This window comes from Plectropomus leopardus, chromosome 19 (genome assembly GCF_026936395.1).
Source record: "Plectropomus leopardus strain MGB_pleo_1.0 chromosome 19, ASM2693639v1, whole genome shotgun sequence".
In the NCBI taxonomy this organism is placed as follows: Eukaryota; Metazoa; Chordata; class Actinopteri; order Perciformes; family Serranidae; genus Plectropomus; species Plectropomus leopardus.
Window position 1 is genome coordinate 13,266,219 of NC_142194.1, and position 14,638 is coordinate 13,280,856.

General features: G+C 38.0%; 1 protein-coding gene across 1 annotated transcript in view; it reads left to right on the forward strand.

Annotated features, from left to right (window-relative positions):
- The window catches only part of LOC121959261 (SH3 and cysteine-rich domain-containing protein 2-like), a 40,054-nt gene that overhangs the window by 14,057 nt on the left and 11,359 nt on the right, over positions 1 to 14,638 (forward strand). Inside the window, exons 2-3 of the mRNA XM_042508493.2 lie at positions 3,494 to 3,860; positions 6,038 to 6,132. Coding sequence (XP_042364427.2) covers positions 3,494 to 3,860; positions 6,038 to 6,132 — 462 coding nt within the window. The remainder of the gene's footprint in view (positions 1 to 3,493; positions 3,861 to 6,037; positions 6,133 to 14,638) is intronic.

A 14,638-nucleotide genomic window follows, 5' to 3' on the forward strand; every position in this document is an offset into this window, starting at 1 on the left:
ATCGTTAATTCACATAGTTTTAGTGTTGTATATCGTTTAACCAACCTACTTTAGATAAAATGGGCTGCATTCACATGCAGATCATGCAAAGTGTGGTCCTGCACTAGCTCCAACCAGTGTAACCACAGCAGAAGAAGGTTTGCTTTCCTTCGCCTCTGCAGCTGCTCATGTAATCCATCAGTCATATCTGGTCAGCGCTGATCAATCCAAACACTAACTGATCAATTGTTAGCTGCATTTAGCTGCTGAACCAGAGTCTGCTGGCACAGTCTCTCGTTCTTAGGCTTGGGTTGTGTATGCCTGTCCGATAAATCCTGGCCACTGAATAGTGAAAAACAGTTTACAGGTCATAACATTTATCATTTGTTTTGGAAGAAGTAACAAATTTTGCTGTACCCCTACTTTAATTGGAAGCAAGGGGCTAACCAAAACCTTAAAAAACATCCCCAGACACAGCACACAAATGGCCAATGATGTCCTCATATTTCTGGATTATTGTACTTCAGCTTGGCCTAACGCCGAACTGTGAAAGTGCCCAGTTGTTGGCAAGCTGCAAGAACTACATTGCATCTTTATACATTTTGGTTATAAAACACCTATTTCTTTGACTGTGCTTTAGTTTAACCTTTATGGGACAGGATAGATGGGATAGTGTAAATACTGAATCCACTGAATAAAGGATCCACTGATGAACTGTGTAAAATCACACATTAATGTTATTTAACAGTTTAACAGTTATTTATTGCTTTCATCAGTGCAGGTCTGTTGACGATGTAGATTTTAATGGAAGTTAAACTGAGTGTATACTGAAGCAATGGTTCATGTCGATATGAAAGTCCAATTTTCGTGATTACTCAACCCTGAAAAACTACTTAAAACTACATTTGGCATTAAGGTAGCTTTCATTCTTATATCTTGTTTATTTCTTTGTTTCTTTAATCTTCATAAAAGCTTGGGGAGTTCAATTAAGTTATTGATTATCAGTCATGTGTTGCCTAGTTTGTGCCTAAGGAAACTGTTCTTATCCCCGTGGAACTGGAGCAAAGAAAGGGCTTTACCTCAGGGAAGATTAACAAAGTCAGACAAGTTAAAAATCTAATACTGAGGAACATCCATTACAGAATAGGCCACCAGTCGAGCCAAGAAAAGGCCATTAAGGAAAACATGGACTCAGCTCCCTGCAGAAAACATTTACGAGAGGCACTTGCTAATGGGTCAACAGAGAAGACTCTTTCATCACTCAAACTAATTGGCATCTTTGAATCTGTGGCTTAAGGAAGAAAAAGAGGAACCGGCTCAATGTTATTGATGAGATTTGCTGTGAAGAAGTGTGATGGGCCATGTGGTGGCTTCAAAAGGTACAATAGGTGTGATGAGGACACTACCTTCACACCTTTTTTCATTTTTGTAGAGGCAAAATGTTGGACTTTATGCTACATCACTACAAACAAGAGTATTTGTATTTGTAGTATTTTGCAGTTTCTGAATAAATTGCAGATGTGAATGCTCAATGTTAAAGAGCTGGTGCTTCAATGCAGTTTTAGCTCTCAAAGTTGAATAATATCACTAATGTTGGCTTAAATGGGTAAAAAGAAGGTAAATTTGTAGGAATAATTGGAAAACTAGGTTTTGGCTTAATTAGTATTAATTTGTATTGTGAAATCTTTCAGACTTTATTGGCTGATGCTTAACTGACTTGCTGTCATTAATTGTTGACTAACACCAATAGTTAATAAAAACTGAGTAATATTTTAAGGTTGTTGAATAGTTGATGTTACATTGAACAACTGGCTTAAATTGAGTATGTTAATGCCACAACATAAACAAATATCAGAATTGAATAAACTCTGAAGAACTTTGAAGTTGGAGGCAGGACTCTGGTTATCGACCCACATGCAGCTAATGAGCTTTCTGTAAATTGAGGAGGTGCTCTTCAGTCTCAGGGACCTATTACATCCTTGCCCTCATTCTCCAGGCCATTCTCTTGATGTATGAGTTCATGCAGTTATTATTTTCATATATTGGATCCCATCACTCCTAAGTCCAGCATAATTGTTTGTCATTCTCAGTTCCTCTTTGTTGTAGCCAAAAGCACTCTGGGAAGTGGACGCCGGCAGAGTCAAAGATGAACACAGTGTTTGCTGGGCATCACTGCATCAAATGCAAAGGTGCAGGCCACTCAATAAAACTAATCAAACGTGAATTTTAAGGGGTATTGACGCGCTTTGATTCACGAGGGATGGCAAATTTGTGAACTAAGGAAAAAGGGGGGGAGAAAAGCTGAAGATAGGAGATCAGAAGCCAGCCTGGCAGGGCAAGGGCAGTCAGAGGGTACAGCTAACAGTCTGTTTGGTTAACAGACTGATTTCTCAAACATTGCACATCACCTCGAGCTGGAGACTTCTTTTTTTGTTATTTCATAGGCCACTTCTGTTGGTCCTGCTTTAAAATTTCACCCATTGTTGTATACTTGTATAATGCCACAATTAAACAGGGTGTCTACATGCCCTTAAAAAGTCTTTAAAATGTATAAATATAAGGCTTTAAAGTCAAAGGTTCTGTGTGTAGAATTTAGGGGGATATAATGGCAGAAATTGAATATACTACAATAAGTATGTTTTCTTTAGTGCATAAGTCCCTGAAAATAAGAATTGTTGTGTTTTTCATTAGCTTAGAATGAGCCATTTATATCTATATAAGGAGCAGGTCCTTATCTACAAAGTCCGCCATGTTGAACCACATTCATTTTTAATGTGCAACTGCCTTATTCAGTGTGTTTACTTGTTTTAATAATTCGTTTTGAAGAGGAAGAGACCTTTGGGGACAATTCGGCTCTTAGTAACAACCCTTTTGAATAATGAACATGAACACATTTAGTACATAGAGGTTGCAGCTTGTTGTAATCTGCAATCCTCACTGCAAGATGCCGCCAGATTTTATACACTGCTCCTTCAAATAATCCTAAATTTGAACTCAAGGTCTCAATTGACACAAATACATACTCTTCTATGTAAAAGTCCACATTTCTGATGTTGCAAATCTCAAACAACTGAACCTGTTAACTAACTACAGCTTGTCCATAAATCAGCCTTAAATTTTGTTTGACTATATCTTGAACAGATGTTAATCATTGAATAAGTGTCTGATGCATGTAGAAACCCTGTTAAAGCCCTTGACCAAGTATTTTCCTATAACATTAAATTGTTATAATTAGATAGGCAACACCCACATTAAAGGTGGAAGACTGTGGGTAAGGCTTAATCACATTTAATTGACAGTGGTCTGGAAAAATAGCCAAACAATAGTGTTTTGGGGCCTTTAAGACTTTTGTGTGCTTATTGTGGTTTGTGCTCACTTCCCCAGATGGTGGATGTGTTTTGGTGTTTTCAGTTAACATTCAGTCCTCTGAAACAGAAACACATTTCTCTTAAACTGGTTGTAATTTTACATTCTTTAAGGTCTTTTTTTCCCCCTGTTTTTGTTTGTCTTTCAGTTACAGCGGTTGAAGCGCTCTCTGTCCTTCAAATCAGTCATGCGCAGCAAAAGTATGGACAACTTTTTTCAACGCAATAACGGCGAGTCCCGCACTCCCTCAGCCCTCATCACCTCACCTCCACCCCCGCTCTCTCGTTCCCCCATCCCCGAGTCCCCCCTGGGCTACGAGCGCTCTCCGTCCCACTCCCCATCTACCAGTCCGAACCCCTCATTGTCCTCACACTCACCTTCCGTCAGTCCCTCGCTGTCCGTGACCTCTAAATCCCAGCCAAAGTCTCAGGCCCAGCCGGTCAAGACCCACTGTTTCCAGGAGCACGTCTTCCGTCGGCCTACCAGCTGCCAGCGATGCAAACACATGATCCAAGGTAGGTCAGTTGCGGCAGCTACTTTAAAAGCATTTTTGTTGCTTTCATCACTACCTCGTGGTGCACAACATACATTAATAGATAAATAAATAACCAGATGATAAATGATTTCAAAAGAGTTTAGACATTCTACTGTACCTAGCTGAATCAAGGTGCTCCTCATTAATGTGAAAAGATATTAGTTAAAAAAAAAGACTTTAAAAAAAAAAAGACTTGGTGTAACATCAGATTACAAGGGAGCGGCAGATATTTAAAATAATGAAACAAATTTTGTCAGTGGTTTTCCAAGAACCAAAAATCAATACTCAGGATCATCCTCAAATCTTACTGTGGATCATTTAGAATGGCCCTATTTCTTCTGCAGCAGCAAAATGTCCCAATTAAAATTATTGACAAGCTCTGTGGTCCAATCTTGTTTTCATGCCTCCTCTGGGAGTTATATTTCCTTTTCTTACAACTGGTTTGCTGACGTTTCTCAGGCATACCTTTCATGTAAGTCCGCTGTATTACCTGAATACTCAGTTATTAAATGTTAAAATTGGGATGGCTAGAAAAGCAGAATTCACATTTATTAGTATGTGCAGCTAAGCGTGGGCCAGTCCAGAGCCGAACTGAAGACTTTAGTAATCAGCTTTTATAATCAGAAAATGAACATGTCAGCTCACAGCTTAGAGATATTTATAAGCATTAAGTGTATACGTCCCAGTTTAGCGTACACATCAGCAGGTTTAAGTCCTCTGGCTGTCTGCAGATTGTGATGTTTGTTTACAGGCCGGGGACACATTTGTGAACCCTAAACACTTCAAAACTGTTCAGCCATTTGACCAGTGTGAGGAACACATTGATAAGTCACAATTCAGGGCCAGGATTTACAGTACTTTCATTGTTGTGGCCCCTTGCGGTTTACATGAAACTTCTTGTCGAAATGATCACCATTGTGGACTTTTTATACAGAAAATGAATCTCTAGATGACAATGTGTTAATTGTGTGTGAAGTGTGTCTGCCTGTCATTTGCTTCATTAGCTAATGCACAACTTATTATGCTCTAGGAAGGTGCTGCACAAATACATTTAACATGCTCTACCTCGCCTTGGGAGGCCAGTCGACTGTAAACATTTTGCAAACAGATCACAAGGCATGCAAGTGTCACAGCTATATTTAGACAGTGTAGTTAATACTCGCGATCTCACATGTGAGGCACCCAAGTTTTTGCTCAAAGAAACAATAGTAATTAAAATTCAGAATTCAGTTACAAAGCATCTCTAAAGAGTCATTTTAATTGTTTGAAGTGCCAAAAAGGAAAACTGACACAAAGCTACAGAATGTGGCTTTTGAATACCATTAATGAAAAACTGTCAAAAATGCAACCTTTGCGGGGCGGCCTCCAGCTCACCTGGTAGAGCATGTGCCCCATAGAGGCTGAGGCCTTGCCAGCAGTCTCAGTTCGATTTCGACTTGTGGCTCTTTGCTGTATGTAATCCCCCCTCTCTCTCCTGCTTTTCATTTCTATCAGCTGCCCTGTCAGTAAAGGCAAAAATCTCCCCAAAAATAATCTTAGACAAAATGTAGCCTTTGCAGTAATTGGATGTTTTTACTCATTAAGTGTGCAAAAGATAAAACAACTCTGGACAGATAACACTGTGTGGCAACAAGCGGTCTACGCAGGGTTCGTACACGGTGCTTTAGGCACTTGAAGTACTTGAAATAGCAGTCCTGGAATACCTAAAAACCAGCAGTTTTTTAACTTCTTTAAAAAAGTACTTGAATATAATTAAGAGGAAACGGAATGATGAATTATTTTAGATTAATGTGTTTAAATTTTTTTTGCCAGTTGCTTGCCTAAATAATTTAACCAGTTGGTAATATGTTCATTTGAGGCCCTGGTATCATGTATGCTCCATTTAAAAAATGTACAAAATTCTTTTGTCACAGATTGTTTTGGAGAAAAATTGAATCCCTGAAAATAACAATGAGTTTTTGGAAAAGTACTTGAGTGACTTGAAATTAACTTGCCCCTTTCTGTAATAACCCTGTCTACGTTATTTCTGCTATTACCTTCACCTCCCCTGATGTTGCCGTTTGTAGAGGCCTTAATCTGTTGACAATAGCAGATGTATTGACAGCTCTCCTCAGTCTGTTAAGATGTGTTCAAGTGAACTGTTTGGTGTCCATGCAGGGAACTCCAAGCAGGGGCTGCGCTGTAAAGCCTGTAAGCTGGCAACTCACCTCTGGTGCTCATCAGAGCTCTCCCAGCAGCCCTGTAATGGCAAGGTAAGAACACCTCAGGCTGACATTTCATTAAAGGGATACTTTGCAGATTTTTAACCAGTTTTGCATCATAACAATGTGTGTAGTAAATGAACTGTGGTAAACTTTGTTTAATCTTACCAGTTGATCAGTATTCTGTCACTACATTGCCTACCTTAAAATGTCTTGTGAACAGGAAGTGGACCATACTGTTTCCTGTATTGCAAAAACAGAGAAAAAAAATACTGAGATTAAATTGTAAAACTAAATAGTGCTGGTCAAGTAAGAAGCAAGATTCTTTGACTGCACTGTTTCTCATCTATAATGTTTTTTAGAAACATATGTTAGTGTAACTGTAACCCAAGATTGTTCAGTTACCAGCCGACCGTTATATTGTATACCCACCAACCGAAACTATTACTGGTCTGGTGCAGCACAGTGAATTCTGGTAGGTTTTCTACATCATTGAGCAAAAGTGAATGCTACAGCCTCTTTTCTCTGTTCTTTTTTTCTGTTCACATAGCACCAATTTCAGAAGTGTTTGTGTCTTTCTACTGCATAGGCAGCCTAGCTTAATAGAAAAGACCATTTTTCCAGGAATTAAATACTTGTTTAACACCCATCACCATGCACTATTCACCTTTTAAAAGAACAGTTACACCTCATTGCCCACATAAAATAAAAAATACAGTAACATGAAGTTTCTCTACAAATGTCTGGCAGTGATATGACACCCAGAGATATGAGGTCATCTAGTGTTAACAGGGGTGTGAAACTCTCCCAAAAGTAGCTGGATTTGCTGCCTGGTCAGTGAACAAGCAGAGAAATACTGAATGTGTAATCAACATAATATCATTTTATTGTTATCAGTACTAATGATATTTGATTTTTTTACCTGTCTTTTTTTTTCTCATGATAGTGAAATTTCTAGTTGCCTTCTTTTTAAAGGGACATTTTAAGCGTCATGTTTCATTTTATTTTCTCATTCTTATGACATGACTTGTGAAGGGACATTTCTCATCAGCATAAAATGCTTAATCTGTGGTCAGGGTCACTTTGTATTAATTAATGATATTAAAGTCAGTTATCTCCCAGCATTGATGGACAAAAAGGTTTCTCAGATAATTGTGGTGTTATATTTTGTTTTTTTGTTTGTAAATGCGCTGGAAATGGATGAGTTTCTGTAGGCCAGAGACTAACCCAAAGTGCATTGTGTCAGCAGAATTAAACAGCATCTGGATGCTGTAATTGTCTCTGTCAGTCTGTTGGCATAGCCTTTAGTCCTGGTAATATGCTTAGCCTCAAAGCCCCCGCCTTGTTAAAAGAGGATAAAGGCCTTTACAAACCAACAGAGACAAAAAGGAAGATTTTATAAATGGGATCTGGACTGACCAGAGTTTTTCAAGGTAGACTAAGAAACTGGGAAACATGCGAAAGGGTAACTGTGGGATCAAATTATTTCCCAACTATAAATGCCATTAGAGAAACAAATGCTAAGGAGAATGACACTGATAAAGTATCAGTGGCCAGGTCCCAACATTTTTTCACTCAGCCTTTTTGTCCTTCCTCCCGCATGTGCTGCTCTTCTCACATAACGCCCTCTTCTCTTCCTCTCTCTTGACGGGGTGCTACATTTCCTTCCTCCCCTCTCAACTCTGTTGGAAAATCAATATCTCCCTGTACCAGCTGGTCTGGCTAATTCAGTGTGAAAATCAGTGTGTTTGAGGCGCACACAATCCCTCGAGGATATGACACGGCAGGCTCTCGCCAAGCCTTCGGCAGTGTCCTTTTCGATCACTGCACACTCGTCAAAGCAAGGATTAGGCATTTTACGGAAACTGGATGGAGTTCGAGGCCTCTACATATATAACTACGTCACTTTAAGGTCCGGGGTTCACTGACTCTCAACCGAAGTATGTCATCCAATGCTCTTGTGTGTAAAATGGTTCCTTATGGAATTTTACTCGTTACTTCTTGTTATTGTATTTGAAGTGCTGCAATTGCTCAGGTGATTTCTTCTCTGTATGATTTTGTCATCACCCATATTTTAATAAAATGTAGAAAAAACTAGAATGTTTGAGGCAATAATGTCCTGCTGATAAATAAATGGAAAAATAGATGGACAACATAATGGTACGAATAAATGTCCTAGGAGTGGTAGGAAAACTTGAATTTGTGAGGAGAAATGTCAGTCAGAGTCTTGGGATGACTTGAGGCCAGATAGAGCAGCGATGTGGTTGCTGCAGGGCGAAGAGAGCAGAGAGTTCATTAAACAGGAGCAGGCCACCTTAGTGTGAGACTAATCATGACTACAGTATATCTGGTTTAAGTATGTAAGCAAGTATAAGTCTGTATACCCCTTTTCCACCAAAATTAGCCCATGCATGCAGGTTTTAAAACATGGGTAAACCCACTTAAAATAGGCTTTAGACTCCTTTCCCATTGCCAGTAGAGCATAGCTATGTATGCGGCTCTGCATCAGACGAATATGCCTTTCTGTGTGAATTTTTTGCTCTTGTTGTTTTTAGTGTGTTACATCTGTGGTAGAAAGCAGCGTGAATGGAAGGCTTTGAAAGCTTTATGGTGGTTACTTCTCTTTGTATATTGCTTACTTATTCAGCCTCTCTTTCAAGATTGGTGCAGATGGTGCATTTTGATCGATGTTTTAGGCCTGTCATTGCATCTCGTTGGTTGAGGAGTTCAAATTAGCACGTTCATCCAGGTATTGTGTTTTTATCAAAGCCAATCAGAGCTCAGACTGTTTTTTTTTTTTAGCCAGGCTATTGCATGGTTAAATCTGTGAGTTTTATTTTATAGAATACAAAAAAGTCCCCTCACAGTTTTTAGTTTCACAGTTTTTGAGATTCTCACTTGCATTTCTAGAGAATTCTCCATTAAAGTTGATTTTGTCATAAAACACAGATTATTGTCAATCACCCCTAAAACTCCATAAATATATTTTCTTTTCTCCTTTTTTTTTTAACAAGTGCAAAAAGTCAAAGATCATAATATATAAAAAAGTCAAAATGAGCTTCACCTTGATCAGCTGCATAATTAAATTGCTGCTTACGGGTGAATGCATAGATAATAAAAAGCTATAAAGTTGATAATATTAAAACACCATGAAGGGGGCTATTGCACATAATGAGAATTTTCACTTTTGATACTTTCTTACTTTTACTTAAATAAAAAGTTAATGCAGGCCATTTACCTGTAACATAGTACTTGTGTTGTGTGGTATTGTTACTTTTCCTTGAGTAGAGGATCCGAGCACTTCTTCCACCACTGGTCATTCACAACAAACAATAAAAACAACACAAAGGAGGCACAACTTACACAAGCTAGAGTTTATGTAAAGTAGTGTAATTAAAAATGACAGAGGGATATCGATGGCTGCAGTTCCTCTGGCTCGCTCTCAGCCCATTTGCTGAGTGCACCCATATATGACCGATTGCTTTAAAATATCTCCAGAATCAAGCAGCTGAAAATTGCTTTGGAATCCAGACAACATTTTGCTAATCAATGACAATTAAACTTAAAGATGTATTACCGTTTGATTAAAGATATAGGCCTGCTGAGCACCGCACAAAATAATTGGTTCTGTGGGAAAGGTGCACACTCACACCCATCCTCACCCAACTTTTTGAGTCTCCTTCAGAGTCCAGTCGCGCTTTCTGAGCTGCTCTCTTAAACTGCTCTACAGTCACCACTGCTGATATGTAGAGTGTTTGATTATTGGATGTGAAGGGGATGTTTCAAAGTTTCTATCGCTGAAGAAATTGTTTGTCTACCTCCACTTCTGAGCAGCTCATTTGTTTCAAATTGGAGCGCTGGCACAGAGGATGAGGCCAAGTGCCACTCATTAATTAACATAATTTCACAGCGAGTGAAGAATTTGCTTGAGGTCTTTTATTGTGTTTGTTTTCTGCGAAGCACTCTGTGACAAATGGATTATAACGAGGATAATGAAAACAATATTCGGAACAAAAGAAACGCAAACTCCAAGACACTTGGCCACAGCTGCATGTCTCTGTGTCTGTTCACTAAAGCTGTAACAACGTGTCAGTTAACCCTTTGATACCTTAGCAAATTGGCTTGATTTCTTTCAAAAACATGAGGAGAGGGTGGCCAGAAACAAGAAACAGCTGAAAAAAAATAGCAAGAATTTTTTAAAATTTTTTTTTAAATTACAAGAAATTCTGCACGGAAAAAAGTAAAAATAAACAAAAAAAAAGTAACAAGAAAATGTGAAGGAAGTGCTAAAAAAAATCTTTTTTTCTGTAACTTTAAATATATAATTAAGAGTATAATAAACATATGGGGGGAATGACAAAAACTTGAGAGGCAGATAAAATAAATTTTCAATGAAGATAAGAACAAAACAAATAAGAACATCAATGAAAACTTTTTTTAAGTTTCCTCAAGTAGTGCAAAAAAAAAAAAACGGCAAGTTCACTGTCAGATATCAATGACAATATTTTTTGATTGTCTGAGGTAATGCATAAAAAACAAAACACCAACAATAACATGTATATGTATTACACTGCAGCCCTGTTTATTTGCTGTGCTTCTGGCTTTATATTTTATTGCTGATCAAAAAGAGTTTGTAGGTTAGGCTGCGAGTGTTTCTGTCTCAACTTCAGTCTGGTACTTTCAGAGAAACTTAACTCTTTTCACAAATAATTGTATTAATTTTGTTAAATTTACACTGCTGATTAAAGTTACAGACAGACAGAACTAAATAAAACAAACAAACCAAAAATCATTGGCCTACATTTCATTTGGTATAAAATTTAAAAAAGCCTTTTGTTTTCTAGTTTGAAGAATGTTACAAGATTGAGGCTGATATGTGTCTTGTTATGCGTCTCAGATGAATCATGTTGACTTTATCTCCGTCATGAAAATTAAAACAATGCAAACAGTGATAAAAATATAGATATCCATGTTAGTCACCCCATTTTCATCCCGCCACAATAAATGCTGCCATTGTGGGTATTCCATTTAACAACGCTGATCCTGTTTTTAATGCATTATTAATGTTATTAATGTATCATGTATCAGTTTGTCAATAAAACATCTTTATGCTTAAAAAAAAAAAAAGAAGCAGGACTGATAACGTTGGCTGCCTAACTTGCACATTAACATTTGTCATTTTATTATCAGCTGTTAGCTAGATTTACCATAGCATAACAAAGGGCTAAAGTGGCTGTCGGCTGATGGCTAATAATAAAACGGTTAACGCTGATGTGTGCCTCCAGCCAGGTTAACGTTTGTAATAAATGTTTAATACTTGAATGACGTTGAAACGGGAGCTTTACTAACCTCTTAAAAAACCCTTCATAAATTCAGTTTTTTTGACAAACTTAATAAGGAATATGTGCAGTAATATAACTGCAGGAAATATTGTCGGACTTTTAAGCCGCACAACTACAAACTATAGTTCCTCTTGACAGGAAACTTAATTTCAGCCTCTGAAATAATCAGTAAAGTTTTGTGCATAAATGTGCACAGTGTCTCTTTTAATAGGATGCTGAACAGCAGCTCCCCTCTCTGTTCATATTTTTCTCAGCAATAAAGTATTATTTAACCTTCCTGCTATCCATCCACACGACCCTGTGTGTCTATCAAGCAGAGTGTGTTTTGAACCTGCCTGTGTAGGCACCTGCCTGTGTAGTTATTTGAATAACCTGCCCTTTTATAGCTTCAAAATACTTAGCCGTTCTGACTGAAGACCAGGTTTTTGATGGTCAGCCGCACCAGTTGTTCTGCTGCCTCAAAATAGCATCCCACCAACAATGCCCCAATTTGCTATTTACACAACATGGGCTTTGGCTGTGAAAATGACAGCTGCATCAGTCTGAAACTAGCAATGACTGCTGTATTACACTGTGTGCCATTATGCGCCAGGTGTAAGATGGGGCTCGTCATCTTGGTCTTTTTTTAAAATTTTTTCATAGATTTATGGAAAATTCATATAACATACGGTTAAACAGGTCATCTAGAGGATAACTGGCAAATTAATTCATAATACAGAAGTAAATTAAAAGAAAAAAATCATAATTTGTAGCCCTCTGGTACACATATTATGTGAGCACCTGTGTGTGTGTTTTTTTTAATAAATAAAAAGCAAGATATCATGAGTTTTTAATTTGTACGGTTGTCTACCATATATTATGTGAACACTTGTGTGTTTCCACGAGTAAAAATAATTTTTGAATTCATCAGGGTGTCAGAAATATTAATCTTATAATTGCATCGTCAGTTAAAGATAGAAACAACTCATGAAATCACTGTTCAGTTATGTTTTTGTGTAGAGTTTCATGCAGTTATTTTAGTGTCGAGGTGAAGTTTGTGCTCTGTGAGCAAAGAGATAAGAAGAGATTCTGGGCAAATTTTAGTCTGTCAGTCCTGAACAGCCATCTCACTTCCTCCAAACCTTAAAGCGATGTTTCACTTTTGGGTGACTTCTGTACTTTTTCAGAAGGTCTACACTCACAATATCTGTCAAATTGCCATGGCAGTCATTTTGATTTGTTTCCTTTTATGTACATATTTTTCTTCACTTTCACATTCAGACACTTTTTGGCACAAGCATGCAAAATGTTAAAAACCTCACATGATGCCTTCCTTTAAGTCATTGACAGTCAGTGGGGAGATCATTTTTATTTTTTATAACACAGTGTATGCGTGTGAACTACATTTTTTATTTTAAGATAATGAAAATAACTCTTGGATGAGAAAGTGACACGGTTAACATGGAGCAAAATACATAATAGTGTTTTATTTTGACACAATGCAGGCAGTTCAGCCCCTGAATGTATCACAGGTTGGCAGAAAAATAACTTAAAGATGTTTTTCCTATGACATGTTATTTTCAGCATGTATCACGTACTGTAAAACAGATAAAAAAGACTTGAAACAAAGCTGAGATACTATCTTTATCGACCGTTTCTATTTGGAGAACACCGAAGCTTCATCACAGCCTCTGTCAAAAACAAGACTTTGTAATTTTATCTCTTGGACTGATGAGTCATGTACTGTAGCTAAACATATTTCTCTCTAAATAAAGAAGCATAGTCAGATATCAAAGATGTACAGTAACAGATCTGCAATTTGACAGAGACAGACCTTTGTGGTGCCTCAATACGCAGACCACATGGATAATTTAGCTTGAAGGCAGACAGGAAAAAAAAAGTTTAGTCATACTACATTAGGCACACAGCCGTGCTGGGGCACATCTCTCCAGAAGCTCCCTGTTACTGTAAAACTAATGGTGAGTGTATTATTGCCACCATCAGTAGTAATGCAGTCATAGATCACTTTAGCTGATCTACGCTGCAGGTGTCAGGATAGAAAACTATGTCAATTTAGCATTTTTTCTTTCTTACAATTTGCATATATATCACATGATTAAAGGGCTGGCTCCAAACTGTCAGGTTTATGTTTTCTATCAATTTGTGTTTATTAAGGGAAACATTATTGACCCACACCTGCCTATTTATCATTACTTTTCTTCTTCCTCCTACTGTCTATAAACTGAAAGGCTCAGATAAGTTTTCTGCATTAATAATTTACGGTCAATGCCTTGTGTGACATTTATTTGTAGAGGAAGTGTTTGGTAAGTGGACCTGCTTTCTAGTCTTTCGACCACTCAAAGTGCTTTTACACTACATGTCACCTACACCCATTCACACACTGGTGGCAGAGGCTACCGTACAAGGTGCCACCTGCTACTCAGTAACCATTTACACACACTCACACACCGATGGAGCAGCCATCAGGAGCAATTTGGGGTTCAGTATCTTGCTCAATGATACTTCCACATGTTGACTGCAGGAGCGAGGAATCAAACAGCCAATCTTCCGATTAACCCACTTTACCTCCTGAGCCTCAGTTGTCCAACTGCCGGAAAGATGACCTTTTCACCAAACTAGGCTGTCAGTGCAGCAGACAGATGAAAATACATTTGAAATTTGTGCTGCATGACTCAGAGAAAATAGATAAAAGGGGCTGCTGCAATTTCTTTTGCTCAAGAGGTATAAAACCAACAGCTACCAAAATTTCCTGCACCGCACTGCACCAATAAGCGCTCCCACTGATGGGTGGTGTAATGTAAGATGCTCAGTTTTGCCGTTTGATCACAGTTTGGTCTGAAAAAGACAGTTTCTCCGTCTCTGTCCATTTCTATATTGTTTGTGTTGTTTAAGTGTAATCCTGCGCATTTTAGCAGGGAGATCTGGGCGCTGCCAAGATGGAGAGAAGTTTAATATAGTCCATATGAGCATACTACTCACATTGTTATGGTACAAAGCTGGTTGGAAAAAAGGCAAAGCATTCCTTTAAGTGCAGCAACAATTAAAGTCATAGAGGTAAAGATCGAGAACCCCAGTTTATACCAAGGTCAGCATTGATTTTTGTGGATATATCTTTGTGTATAATTATTTTGGAGGGCATTTTTGTATTAATAGGATAGCAGACAGTAGAAAGTTGACAGAAAATGAGAGAAGAGAGGTGGGCGCAAAGTTCAACC